At 38.0% G+C, this 15598-nt stretch overlaps 1 protein-coding gene across 1 annotated transcript in view; it reads left to right on the forward strand.

Moving 5' to 3' along the window:
- The window catches only part of LOC136242173 (uncharacterized), a 113500-nt gene that overhangs the window by 89568 nt on the left and 8334 nt on the right, over positions 1-15598 (forward strand). Inside the window, exon 17 of the mRNA XM_066033595.1 lies at positions 8570-8614. Within this exon, the coding sequence (XP_065889667.1) occupies positions 8570-8614 (45 nt within the window). The remainder of the gene's footprint in view (positions 1-8569; positions 8615-15598) is intronic.

The raw sequence follows: 15598 nt of genomic DNA on the forward strand, positions 1-15598 counted from the left end.
CTTCCACAAGCCGAGTATATGTTGTCGCTTAGTCTTGGCACAATAGCTATGGTTTGTGCAAGATATCTCAAGATTGTACGGTGCCTCCTTGCTAATTGAGCTAATGTGCATTAAGTCCGGCCAATTCATCACTTGAGGTGGATTGACATGAAGCTGGATTGAATGTGCATTGTAATCAATCCAGCTCAGGTGTGATATGGTCTGATCTGGCTTTGATGTGCATTCAACTGTAGTGTGAAATGGCCTTTATTAGCACTTGGTGATGTTAGACTCTGTGTGAGTGGGTATGCTGTCTTAAGATGTGACAGGAACTAGAAGTGATGCTGCTGTGTTTGTCTCAGTAGTAGTATAGTGCTGGACATCATAACTTTCCAAAAACATAACGTGCTATATAATTTGGTTGACCACTACACATGGTTATAAACAAAGCAATGTAAGTTTCATAGTGTTTGTCCTATTACTACGCAATCAACATTATTTTACTCGTTATGTAATAAGGATTACAATGATACCTAGGGATTTACCCTACAATGAAAGTATGAAGACCAAAACACGTTGTGAAAATATATTTCAGTTTATAAGCACGCAAATCCTCTACACACCTTTACAAAATCATCCATAACTCATTGCCAGTTGATCCTATTCACCCCAACTCACTGTTTGTTGATTCGCCATCCAATGGCGAGTAAGGCCATATACAGCTCATGTGACTAAAATGTTAATCAACATGGCAGACGAAGTGTAGAATGTAGCATTGCGATAAAACCAGTCACCGTTCTTTATCGCTCTATAACAAGTAAGCCTCTGTTGTTACAGTGTGTATTTAGCCTTCCCTTAGTAGCCCAATGAATAAATAAGCTTTCTTTTGATATCTGGTATTAGGCTAATGGAGTTAGACTGGCCAAGATACCTGGCCATATACTTAAGCACGTTTGAATAAACATGCATTCATCAAACATTTTTGTGTGGTTTTAAAGGTTAAGGCTGGTTCCTCTGTGTTTTAAAAGCTACAACTCCTGAACAATTTCATTTTTTTAAAATCTGTTGTACAATTATTTTTGCAAATGCTGCATTGTATATGTGTACCAAATTTCATGAGTATTGTTGGCTGTTTCACTGAGAAAAGTTGACCTTTGTGTTATGCTTCAATTCTCAATAGCATCAAAATAAATGAAGATATCAAAAATTTATTTATTTATTTATTAATGCTTTACAGCACAAGTGCTGAAGGTCTGTAGGACACCTGATCCTACAGCCTGCTCAAAGACTTTAGCTACTTAGACTTTAACTACTTAAGGTGTGTTTGAAAAGTTCGAGAAATCTGTCTTACAAAAAGTTGGAGCTATAACTGTTCTCCTATCCCACCAAGATTTAGCTTTGTGGCTTACAGCTACAGTGGCGGATCTAGGATTTTTGAAACGGGGTTTCTGGGAGGTGTACAATATTTTTCCATAAAGCCATAGCATTAGTATAATATTAGTATAGCTACACTATTGAGCTACCATTTAGACATTCTTACTTGGGTGTAGCCAGACTTTTGGTGATGCCAGGGCCTAGCTGTATATTATTATCTAATCCAAAACAGCCAAGCTGTAAAAAAAGTGTGCGGCCCTCAAAAAGGCTATGGTGAAAAAAGATGTGAAATCCAAGGTGGCGGCCAAGAAATGGCTGTGATGGTAGGTTAATGGTAAAATTTTTAATAACAACAATTCAGGTGAATTTTGGTGCCACTTGGTCAATTGGCACAAAATTCACCTGAATTGTCGTTATTAAAATTTTTACCATTAACCTACCATCACAGCCGTTTCTTGGCCGCCACCTTGGATTTCACATCTTTTTTCACCATAGCCTTTTTGAGGGCCGCACACTTTTTTTACAGCTTGGCTGTTTTGGATTAGATTTCACTTCTTTTTGTATTTGTATACCCCAAAGCCGGCCTATGGCCTGCTTTAGGACTTTTTTAACCTATATTTTTTTCTTTACCACAGGAAGAAGAAAAGATGAAGCAGATGTACCTTGAGTATTTCTGATTTTATCAGTAAATGTACAAATTATATATATAATACATATATTTATTACAGAACTGTCCATGGTGGTTTCTGTGTAACTGAACACTCTTCAATGCAACTTCTTCTAGCTGATCTCTGTACAGGGTGATTTCTTTGTAGCTGAACTATCAACAAGGCAACTTCTTCTAGCTGATCTCTCTACAGGGTGATTTGTTTGTAGCTGAATTCTGTACAGGTGATTTGTTTGCAGCTGAGCTCTTTACAGAATGGTTTCTATGTAGCTGAACTCTTTACAAGGTAACTTCTAGCTGATGTCTCCACAGGGTCACTAGTTTGTAAATGAATTCTCTACATGGTAGTTTCTTAGTAACTGAACTCTCTACAAGGAAAGTTCTCCTAGCTTATTTCTCTACAGGGAGATTTGTTTGTAGCTGAACTCTCTACAGGTGATTTGTTTGCAGCTGAACTCTCTACATGATGGTTTCTTTGTAGTTAAACTCTCTACAAGGTAACTTCTTCTAGCTGATCTCTCTACACGGCGATTTGTTTGTAGCTGAACTCTCTACATTGTGGTTTCTTTGTAGCTGAACTCTACAACGTGATTTCTTCTAGCTGAATTATCTCTTTCTATAGTTGCATGAATTCCCTACAAGGTAACTTCTTCTAGCTGATCTCTCTACAGGGTGAATTGTTTGTGACTGATCTCTCTACAGGGTGACTTGTTTGTAGCTGATCTCTATACAGGTTACTTGTTTCTAACTGATCTCTTGAATTCTCTTCGGGTGACTGCTCTATTAGGATGACTGCTCTATTAGGATGACTGCTCTATTAGGATGACTGCTCTATTAGAGTATCTCGATCTCGCACTTGCTACACCAAGTTGGATTTCGTGTTATAACTCTGTGGCTTTAAGTCTGATTCTTCTACACCATTGAAGAGCCTTTCTAAGATGATAACTCCATCTGTACAGCGATTTTCAAAGCATTACCCCAAGCGGTTTACCTGGTAGGTGTGGCAAGCAGTCGTTTTTTATTAGCTAATCTCGATTGCGTAATTGTTACACACTGTTGGTTTTTTCGTTGTATCTTCCTGGTTTTTAGCTCGATTTCTTTCATACCATAAAAGGTTTGAGGTTCAATAGTTAACCTATTCACCCACCGATTTTCAGCTTCTTCCAATACGCGGTTTACCCTGTAGGCGTGACAACATATTGGTGTTATTTTTCGTGAATAATCGCTCATAACTCTTTGCCTGTTTATCGTATTCCAGCCAAAGTTGGTACAGAGATGCGCCTTTATACCCCCCTTCTGTGTGCCAAATTTCAAGGCGATCGGATATGGCGTTCGCGTTTTATAGCAGTTTTTGTAAGTGTGCGAAAAGAGGAAGAAAAATAAGAAGAAAAAAAAAAACAAAGAAACTAAGTCAATTTTTGAAGTCGCATATCTCGGGAATGCTTTAAGCGATTTCGCTCAAATTTGGAATGTGGAGTGCTGAAGGTGGAGGGAGTGTCCACAGCAAAAATCGTCTTGTTTCATCAAGGCAGCACAGAGCTATGGAGGTGTGAAAATTGTGTTTTCTTTCTTCCTGTCAATATACTCACGGGTGTTGCGCGCCGGCTTCTTGGGCCGCACGACACACTACCGTGTGTCTTGATTATTATGTAATGGGCTGAGATGCTTAGGCAATGAATATTGCTAGGCTAGGCTGCAGGCCTTTGTGTGTGCCCATATCTTGATTTCTTCCAATAATCATCAAATCGCTCTTTGAATGTTGCTACTGTAGGTATGAAATTATAGTGTCAGGTAGAGAGTTCCAATCCTGTTTGAAAAAAAGTTGTGTCTAATGCTGTAAGTAATCTTGATCTTTCCTTGAATAACTTAAGGGAGTGGCCTCTGGTGGAAGATTGGATGTTTAAGCTGAAGAAAGTGGATGGCTCTATGTCATAGTATCGATTAAGTATTTTATATGTTTCAATCATATCTCCTCTTTGGCGTCTACAAAATAGAGAATAGAGATTAAGTTTTTCAAGATGACTTTTGTATGGAAGATGGGCAAGTCCTTGTACACATTTTGTTGCACGTCTCTGTACTTTTTCAAGAATGTCAATATCCCTGGTTAAGTAGGGATTCCAAGCTTGAACACAGTATTGCTGATGTGGCCGAACGTACATCTTATATAAAAAAATAGAGGGGTAGCTAACATCTTTGGAGTCTCGTACACTATCTGAGAAATCCAATTATAAATTCATGAAATGTTTATTGAAATAATATAGGTAATATAGATATACGTTTTGAAATACTTAAATATTGGGACTCTCGTACACAATTTAGAAATTTGCATGGGCATTGGCGATCCCTCAAAAAAACAACAAGATATCAACAGAATTAATCTTAAAGGATCTTCTAATAAGGCTGAGAACCTGTGAAGCCTTATAACAAGACCAAAAACAAATTAAAAAAGGTAACTACCTTCTGACAATAGCTACCCTGATCTCATAACTTGCTACACTGTTTTTCTGAATACTGTGACTGCTCTATTAGAGTATGTTGATCTTGACTGCTCTACTAGAGTATCTTGATCTTAGTAGCAGTTAATATAATAATATTGAATAATTGAGGGTTCTGACTACACCTCTGCTTGCTCTTTATGGTAATGGATTTGCTTTAAGTTCTCATCAGGGTCTCTTCTCTTTGGTTTTCTCATTTTGAACCCGTGTAGAAAGAAGTTCGTGAAAAAATAATTATCGAGTGAGCTGATAAGCTGCTGTGACATTTGATCTAGTTGGCCTCAGATATGAAAAGAAGACATTCTGTAAGTTAAATGTTACTGTTTGATAAAGAGCTATTTACAACAGAAGAATGGTTTAGCATCACCTTTAAAAGTGAAAGGTGGTACATGTAACCATTGTGGTTACACAACCAGAAACTGAAGCCATACCAATGTGACTTATATGTTTCAACTTTTCTCCCTGTAGCTCAGTGGCGGATCTAGAAGGGTTTCAGTAGTTTCGACAGAAACTCCAATGACCTAGACTAAACCCACATAATGTTATGGCATTGCAAACTCAATACAAGTTTTGGAAACTTATGATGTCCAGCACTACAGTATTGGCTAATTGTGATGGTTTATTTGATGATGAGTCTTGTCAAGGTGTTGTCTTGGCATCACAAAGGCTTGTATGGTGTTTCCTTTTACATGACTTTGGGCTGTTACTGTGATACCTTATGGTGGCCTAGGCTATTAAAACATAAGTTCTCCCTCTGGACCACCTCAATCCATTTCTGTGTATTGTTAGTACATCACACCAGGTTGTTGAATGGTATAGTGATTTGCAAAATGTATACAACTTCATATTGGATGGAGAATTGTGCTGCTTTGGTAACTGTCGTTGGTCTAGGTTGGCTAGAAATACAGCAGATGGTGTGTGAAGAGTGCTGGAGTACTCTGCTCTCATTTCAAGGATTCACAGCTCTTGTAAGATATAACTCTGCAATTCAGTCAATGTCCATTTCTCAGTTCCATGAGATCTGGTGAGATTCCTGCACACTTCTGCCGGTAGTTTCCTTAAGATGATGCAAGCGAGCATGGATCCATACATCTCTTGTGGGGTTCCCAATGACTGTAGACTTTGGACGTGACTCTCGACAGAATCGTAAAACAACTGAAGTGATGGGAGGGTGTTACTTGGACTGTTTAACTCTACCAGTGCCTCTGTGTGTGCACCTGTGAGTTATGAGTTTCACCGTACTTTTTCTTAAGTAGTGCAATTGAATGGCTCATTAGTTAAGGGAAGTCCAGCAATTACTCTGTTCCTGCAGTTATACACAAAATTCTTGGAAATAAGCTAGATTAGCTAGATGATAGTGGACAGATGTCAAGAACCTGGGCACCAGGCAATTAATAATAAGTACACATAATCACTATATGTGACCCAGTCTGAGAAAACCAGACTTATTGCCCATGTCAGCAGATTTGATTTTTCACCCAGTACACACAGCTATATGAATAAACTATCTAATTCCACGTTTAAAATCAGCTAAACTTGAGTGGTCTGGTTTTGCTGGCTGCTTTTCCCAAGCCAAGAGGCAATCCATACGTGTGGTGTTGGGCCTTAATGGAGTTCTGGTCAGCCTGGGAATGACTGTGGCTGTACAGCTCTGTGGTGTTGAATAAGTACCTCTGCTGTGAGTTTCCTTTCATTTTAGCCAGTTTTAAGACCTCAATAGCTCAAAACTTGGCCTAATTCATCCCTTGGCCTTCCTGTTCAATTTTTGAACACCATCTTGCCCGCTTTCCAGGGCCCCCGCCTCCCACCCAATTTGCAGCTCGCCTGATACAGTCAACCTTGGTTTAAAAGCTATCTAAAATGGTGGGAAACTTAGTTATTGGCTACTTGCACAGTGGATGTTCTGGAAGGTAAGGAATTGGTATAAAACGTGTGAAAATTTGGTACGCATAGCTTCAACCATTGGCGAGCTACAACACACTAAATACTTAAAACCGGCACTTCTCGATACTTTTAAATAGGCGATAAGCCCGGTTTTGTCAGACTGGGTCACATATATTCATTGTATAGTAAGTGCTTTGTGCCATCTTACTCCTACTTGTGGCTACTAGCAAGTACTAGTTGTTTGCACTTTTATTTGATAATCTACGTACATGTCAACTTCCTTAAGTCTAAAACTCAAATTCTATCTTTAGTACTACAATTTTCTGGTAGGGAGTTCTTAAAGTACTTTAATTCTGATCTTTTCCTGTTGAATGCTTCTCGTGCTAAATCATTATTTTAGAATTAAGTGTCTCTTGACTCTCTGGTGATAATAGTGTTTGCCTTTGCCACTTTGATAAAGCCAATACACTCTTTCTCTAGCTAAAGTGTATGAAGTGCAACCAATTTATCGGGTATTAACAATATTTATACACAACAAAATGCTCAAAAGCTGACCATAACATTGGTAGCTTCTGTAATTGAATACCTCTAGCTGGTATTATAGTTATTGTTCATGTCTAAAAGTAATGGTAGCTTTTATAGTATCAAGACACATGGTAGTGTGTTGTACAGCCAAGAAGCCAGCGCGCAACACCGTGAGTATATTGACAGGAAGAAAGAAAACACGATTTTTGCATCTCCGTAGCTCTGTGCTGCCTTTATGAAACAAGACGATTTTTGCTGTGGACACGCCCACCAACGTCAGTACTCCACATACTAAATTTGAGTGAAATCACTTCAAGCATTCCCGAGATATGCAACTTCAAAAATTGGCTTAGTTTCTTTGTTATTCTTCCTCTTTTTGCACACTTACAAAACTTCCATAAAACGCAAACGCCATATCCGATTGCCTTGAAATTTGGCATACAGAAAGGGGGTATAAAGGCACATTTTGGTATCAAGTTTGGCTGAAATACGATAATCAGTGAAGGAGTTATTAGTGATTATTCACGAAATTGTTGTTATTGTGTTTGTAGTTTTTGTAGTTTAGTTGTAGAGTAGTTTGCATTGTAGCTGTATTTTGTGTTTTTCCCATTATTCACGAAAAATAACACCAATATGTTGTCACGCCTACAGGGTAAACCGCTAGGAAGAAGCTGAAAATTGGTGGGTGAATAGGTTAATTATTGAACCTCAAACCTTTTGTGGTTTGAAAGAAATCGATGTAAAGACCACGAAGATACAACGAAAAAACCAACAGTGTGTGACAATTATGCAATCGAGATTAGCTAATAAAAAATTACTACTTGCCACGTCTACAAGATAAACCGCTTGGAATAATATCAAGCTGGCCAAAATACTCAGTTTCCGAATCCAAGTGGTAGAAATGGAGGTACTGAGTTTTCTATCCAAGACGGCCACAATGCTAACGCAGGAGTGCACAGAGGAGCTCATGTTACCAGAGGTACCAACCCAGTATTTCAACCCCAATTTCCACCACCAAACACTGGAGGATCACAAATGTATGGTGGTCACCATGTGGCTGGAAATTGGGGCCTGGTGGCCACCAGGTAACCTTCAGTGTTACCTTACCTGGTGGCCTTCAGTGTTACCTCACCAGGTAACCTTCGGTGTTACCTTACCTGGTGGCCTTCAGTGTTACCTCACCTGGTGGCCTTCAGTGTTACCTTACCTGGTGGCCTTCAGTGTTACCTCACCTGGTGGCCTTCAGTGTTACCTCACCTGGTGGCCTTCAGTGTTACCTCACCTGGTGGCCTTCAGTGTTACCTCACCTGGTGGCCTTCAGTGTTACCTCACCTGGTGGCCACCTTCCCACCAGGCCCCATGGGCTGGGCCTTGGGACCTGGTGGGAAAATGGTGGCCACCTGGTAATATCTATCCTGGAACTGGAGGGATGCAAAATACTGGACCAAGGGGTAGTATGACTTGTATGTGTGCAGTCCATATAGCCAGAAACTCTCCGCAGAATGGTAGGGAGAGAAACCTCTGAAAGTTAGAATGTAGTGTAGTTAATAATTTATGTAACTATACAAATGTGTGTACTGTATGTGTAATGGTTGATGGCATGTTATAGCCACAATGTATATGCTATGTATTATCCTATTGGTAGGTCCTCGTCCTCCAATCGGTACTACTAGTGGTCCTGATAGAACGGGTAAGGTCTCAGGGGCGGATCCAGGGAATGACATAGGAAGGAAATCTAGGCAGTCTCTACTACTATGAACCACTACTGTGGCTCATGATTATTTTTTTCCTGCAACAAAATCTGTTCACTCTTGGGAAAAAACTGCGTAGCCTTCCTTCCCATGTCTTTCGTCATGTCCATGACCCCTTTTTTAAAATGATGATGACATCCATTCTCAAGCAAATTTGCTTCTTGTAAGTTTACTTTGCCATTGATCTAAAAAGAGTAAAACCTTATCCCTGCACAAGGAAATCCCTGTGTGTTAATACGTATGTGTTAATACATATGTGTTAATCGGTATATAATCTATTCAAGTGGACGTGTTCATTTGGAGATCCTACATATATCATTACCTGTATTTCCACAGTACACCGTATTTGACCAGTTAATATCTGCAGTTACCATAACTTAAAACAACTCCTTTGTCTGGTTTCTGCTTCAAATGTGTCTGAACAACACTTACATCAGTATATCTGATGCAAGATGTAGCTGTTATCCGAGGCAGCTCTTATGACAGTAATTCTAGGCGATGGAGCGGCTACTATCCAGGGGCAACTATTAACCAGTCAAATATGGTATTAATGTTCATACCAGAGTGGTAATGTTGTTGCTACCACTGCGTAATTACTTGACATATTGTGATCACAGAGCTACACATGCGCCATACCCAAATACACATTGCTGACCACAGCATGCTATACACTGCGTAATGTTGGATATATCAAAACTGATAATATTAGCTGAGATGTTTACTTGCGAAGGACTTCCAGCAAAATTTAGCTCTACAACCTTGAATTCAACATGCTGTAAAACAACAAACAACAGCAGTTGGAATAAAGCTTCATTTTAAAACTACCGTATTCTTAGACGATGAACATTTTGTTTGGTGCAAAAATAAATAAAACCATTTCAATGCATCAGTCAGTGAGAAAAATGCCACAGAGTCAGATGGTCACATGTCTTTTCAGATTTATATTCAAAATTCTACACAACTCAATTTTAAAGTTGATTAGCTATGTACCTCTTGTACAGTACTATACAGTAAATCACTGCAAACATTTATGTACATACCGTATTGTTTCATTTGGCTTGATAGCTGCACCTGCAACATAAATGATATACAAAAATGTTATACATTTAGAGGATGTTTCACTTTAGTTAATTGTATATTTTTACTCCTAAAGTTGTTTAAGGTTTAAAATGCTGTTTACATCATAAAAAACTATGTACTTGCTTCACCACTCTGAGTCTTGATAACAATTTTAATCAACAATTTACCGAAACAAACCATCTGTACAATACGCATGCATGTATCCATAACCAGTATCAACACTGCTGCTTGTGTGGACATATCTCTGTGTGGGTTCACAAATAATTGACATCAACATATATTTGTTGGGCCCAGCCCTTAAGAGCTGATGTGGCAAATTTCTCTCTCTTTCTCTCTTGTTTACCTAGTTGTACAAAACCTTCTACATTTTGTCCTATACCGTGCCAACTCAAATTTGAGAAAATTTTACAAACAAATTGTTTAGCATGCATGCATGCAGTAAATGCATCTTGCATGTACATGTGCATACCTCTTCAAACCAAACCATGTGTGAATCACTGAGAGCAATGGTTTTGCTAAAACGACACTTTAAAACTTTATTCCAGTGTGTGAATTTTGCCATGTGTGTCACTCCACCTTTACACTTAGTACACAAAAATCCAAAAGATATTTCAAAGTCACAAAAGTTGAGCCTATTGCAAACTTCTACTAAAGCCTTTTCTATAGTTTGTTTGACTTGAAAATGGATGGATGGCAAAGAAGTATCTTCCTGGCGTATTTGAACTTCTAAAAATAACAACCTGTCTATCAAGGTCACCTTATGACTAGTCTCTAGATGAGTTAGTGTTACTAAGTTATCAAACACTTCTGCTTTGGATACTGACCACACAAGTTCCCACTGTGACACTTCTTGAAGAAGCTCCACTACCAGACAGCAAAATACTCCTCGAGGAACTGCATTAGATTTTTGACTGGATATTGAAGATGAAATGATTTGAATTAGTAATGGACTCACTTCAATTTTTCCATTAGTTTTCTGACTTCCATAATTTTCAAGAAAAGTGTTTAGGCCTTTGCAACAATCAGTACTACAGTTGCTAAGGAGACATGGCATAAAATATATTTCTTTAGAATTATTTAATCTGTGGATGGGGGCAATAATCCTTAAGTGTTCTATAGTATGTTCACGTTGAGCTGAACCCTCAAAAACATTTAATAACTCATGGATGGGATTACACATGATCTTGAAATTTGGCTCATTTGTAGTACTGCTTGACCCGCTAAAAATGTTTCAAAATCTTGTTGTTCAAATGTTAGACATAATATTTATGGTCAATCAAAATTTTCACAATACATTTCCTAAGGGGAAGCCATATAAGTACAACGTCCAATACAGCCCTTTCCCGAACTTTTCTTTTTTTTTGTAATGGAGCCAAACCGTACGTGACACCTTTGCTGTTACCAATAATCATCTGGTTGGCTGAAATGTTAACTCTGTTGAGAAAAAATCCACTTTTAATTTTTAGCCGTTTTTCAGGATTCAGCTCAACGTGAACATACTATAGAAGCTTTAAAAATGATGTTTTGAAATTTTTGTTTATGCATCCAATGGTAAAATCAATTTTATCCAACAGTGTAGGATTGAATATACCTTTGTGTTCAAATTCTTCAAAGCCTTCATTATCTGAAAGATGATATGAAAGTCCTACTAAATCAGTCATTTTATCAAACAACCACTGTAGATCAGTAAAGATAATATCACTCATTTCCTCTACTTCCTCAAAGTACAATAGAGTACCAAAGAGATGATGAAACTTTAGTCCACTTTTAATGTCATCCTCTTTGTCAAGTAAATTCTTTTGTCTGCATAACTCAACAACTTCAGCATATGATATAGCATGGTTTTGTCTTTCTTTACAAATTTGACGAATTTCAAGTTCTAGAATAATCCACACAATTGGGACATGATAAGTATTCCGTTCACAAAGAACATCATATAACTTGTTACGTATTACACCAGCACTTTGATCTTCATCACCTGTGAGTGCTGTTGTGTTATTTACTGGGATCAAATATTTGTAACTTGTATGCATGTTCATCAACACTGGTGGTGACTGGAAATCAGAAACAATTTTTATCAATTCTGTATCTATTGTCTTAACGGTACTTAAATCCTTTCCAAGAAATTTATCTGAGTGAGTTCCAATAAAAGATACATATGATGTGCTTTTCCCTTCAATAATACTTACTTCATTAAACATTTCTTTTACCTTTCTCTCTGATATTTTACTACTAGTAAAAGAGATCAAACTTTTTATTAGCTCAAGATTGGTACATCCAATGGTATAAGAAGCAAAAGATTGTTTACCATCTTTGTTACCATGAGCAACTTTAACAGGACTATCAAGGGTGTTAGTCATATTATGCACAATAAAGGTGACCATTGCACAACTGTTAACTGCTGGTAACATGTTAATAAATTGTGGCTGTCCACCTGTGTCTAGAAATGTTAAAATGTTCCAGGTGTCTTCTTTGTCAGAAGCATGATTTGTAATACTGGTTGATTCCTCTGCTATCTGGAGTACTACATTAGGCACACTGGTATTGCTTGGATCAACTTCTTGAACTTCATCATTATCTTCGTAGCCATGGATAGAACTAGATTCCTTGATATCATGCATATGTTCTTGCTCAGTGGATTTCAACTCTGACTGCACAAAAGATGGTAAGTCTTCAGTGGATTTCGGTTCTGGCTGTTCAGAGAGTTGTGGTTGCTTAGTGAGAGTGTGTAAACGTGATTGTAACTCATCAATTTCTTTTTCTATATCCAATACATTAAACGTTATCTGATTATCAGAATGCTGCATCTTTATTTTCATTGTAGATACTCTTTCAGACTCCTGTAATCCTGTACTAACATGGTCTGGACTAAATGCCTTTTTAAGTAACAAGTTGCAGAAATTTGTTTTTCCAGCACCAGATGCTCCACTAAATACAACTTGTCCAAATCTTACTTTCATGCAGTGACCATTTCTACAAGCTTCCAGCATAAAATTTACCATTGCCGCATTAACTTTCTTTTCTGTGGTAAAAAAAGTTAAAGTGATGACAAACAGTATCATAAAGTACGATAGTAACTGTATAGTAGGGACCACAAAGGAGTTGGCATGGCCCACGAAATAATATCTCCCAAAAAATTTCCCTTACAGCGATGAGGCAGTATTGGTGGGGTAAACCTAAGCCCAAACAAGCTTTCAGATTGACCCTAAATGCTTTCAACAAGTTGCTACAGAATTTAAAAAAAATTGTTATTCGACGGAATTTTCTACTGACTGACTGAGTAAGTAAGTAACTGACTGACTGACTGATACCTTCAGACAAGCGTAACTCGATAGCGGCTAAGGCTACGGGCTTGATTTTTCAGTCGCTTCGGCCCGACAGGTGCCTTTTGGCATACTGCAGTACATACAATGCATTCTTCAAGGACTTACCAGTGTCCTCCTTTGTGTCCCATTCATCTTTGCTGACAGGGAAAGGTGTCGATTTGGCGTGAGCACGTGATGGCTTCCCTTCGAAATGGAAATCGTCCGCATCCTTCGCAGTGGCTATTTTGATTGCAGAGGTGCTTTTCAAACAGTTCTGATTCATATTGCTGTGTAACGGGTTGAACATAGCCGACCGCGAAGCATAATGGATACTTCACTTTTCAGACAATAATTAATAAAATTGGGGCGCGGCACCATTTCTTTTGGTATGCGTAGATTGTAGAGGTGCTTCCGGGAAAGTTCTTGATTTGAAATGCTGTGTAACGGGTTGAACATAGCTGACAACAAACCGCAATGGATACTTCACTTTTCAGACAATAATTGATATAGCTAGGGCGCACGGTGCCATTTTAGATGCGGTATGCTTGGGTTCACCGGTCATAATAAAATTATTTACAAAAAAAAGTTAACAAACAAGTACACAAAAAAATTTGGAATTTTCAACTAGAGTAAGGACCATAGCACATCGATAAAAAGTACTGAAACAAGTTGGAGTAGTCCATGATGTTAAATCACAGTAAAACAATAAGAAGTGTTATATCCCTACTGTGCATTTCCGTTATGGTATCTTGAGCACAGTAGGGATATAACACTTCTTATTGTTTTACTGTGATTTAATATCATGGACTACTCCTACTTGTTTCAATACTTTTTATCAATGTGCTATGGTCCCTACTCTAGTTGAAAATTCCAAATTTTTTCGTGTACTTGTAAGCATTATACTGTAGTAAAGCATAATTTACGCATAAATATGTTCATTGCATGGCTTTAGGAGAAAACCTTAGCAGAGTAATCATTTATAACTGCATACTGTATACTAGGGATCACAAAGGTTTGGGCTTTTCTAGCCAAAAATATTGCCCTAAAACTAGCCTCACATGGCTCCTTGTATGGTAGTATAACCAAGCCCAAAAGTGCCTTCAGTACGAACTGAAATGCTTCCAATAGGTTGTTACAAAATAAAATAAAAATACATAGTGGATTTTTTTTACTGACTAACTTATGCCAAGTGCAACTCGATAATGGCTATGGCTATGAACCACTGTTTGACATTGCTTCAGCCAGACAGGTGCCTTTTGGCATAGCTACTGCAGTATGTACGTACAATGATGGACTAAACTCCTCCGTTGTGTTCCATTTATCTTAGCTGACAGTGCAAGGTATCGATTCGCAGTAGCACTGTGCACTGGCTTCTCTACATTTGTAACAGGAATTGTCCAAGTTTTCTGTTGTGACTAGATTGATTGCAGAGATCCTTCTTGTAGTATTCTTCATTTGTAACTCTGTGTAACACACTGAAAATTAGTACATAAAATTAATAAATGTTCTGAAATTTGAATGTTCGTTCGTTCGAGAACATTTGAATATGAATTCATAACATTCAAATCCTGTACACAAGTGCCCAATGTATATAATTAGGTCATGTGCAGCTGAAAATAGTACAGGACATGAAGCACGCCAAGTATCAAGTTGTTAACATGTACTTCGCTATTGTTTACAAGACAGTCAGGGGCATGTGAAGCCAAAAATGCTACAGTGATAAACTACAGTGGAACCTGTCTATAATGGTCACCTTCGGACCAGATATATCTGGCCTTTATATACAGATATATCTGGCCTTTATATACAGGTGGCTGTTATAGAGAAAACCTGTATAAGGTGGTCAGCAGCATTTTAGTGGCTATGGCCGTTATAAATGAGTGATTATTATTAAGAGGCTCGCTCCAACTGCAATGCAGTAATATTTTAGTACAGAAAGGACAAGGTGAGCTTGTTATGAATGTTGGTTATATAGTATGTTCACGTTGAGCTGAATCCTCAAAAACCTTTAATAACTCATGGATGCAATTACCCATGATCTTGAAATTTGGCTCATTTGTAGTACTGCTTGATCCGCTAAAAATATTTCAAAATCTTTTTGTTCAAATGTTTGACACAATATTTACGACTAATCAAAATTTTCACAATACATTTCCTATGGGGAAGCCATATAAGTACAGTGTCCATTACAGCCCTTTCCTGAACTTGTAATGGAGCCAAACCATATGTGTCTGTTGTTGACACCTTTGCTGTTACCAATAATCATCTAGTTGGCTGAAATGTTAACTCTGTTGAGAAAAATCCACTTTTAATTTTTAGCTGTTTTTCAGGATTCAGCTCAACGTGAACGTACTATAGCTATTGAATACGTTTAAGCAATGAAGCCTGATAGATTATATAGTATTCATTGAAAGGCAGGAAGTGTGATAATTGTGCATTATTTGAAACAGTGTCATGGTGCCAGACAGTTGGCTTAACAAGCCACCATAAAAGGTAGCGACCGCTATATGAAGGAGAAAGTTATGTATACAGTGATTC

The sequence above is a fragment of the Dysidea avara genome, chromosome 1, assembly GCF_963678975.1.
Source record: "Dysidea avara chromosome 1, odDysAvar1.4, whole genome shotgun sequence".
Classification (NCBI taxonomy): Eukaryota; Metazoa; Porifera; class Demospongiae; order Dictyoceratida; family Dysideidae; genus Dysidea; species Dysidea avara.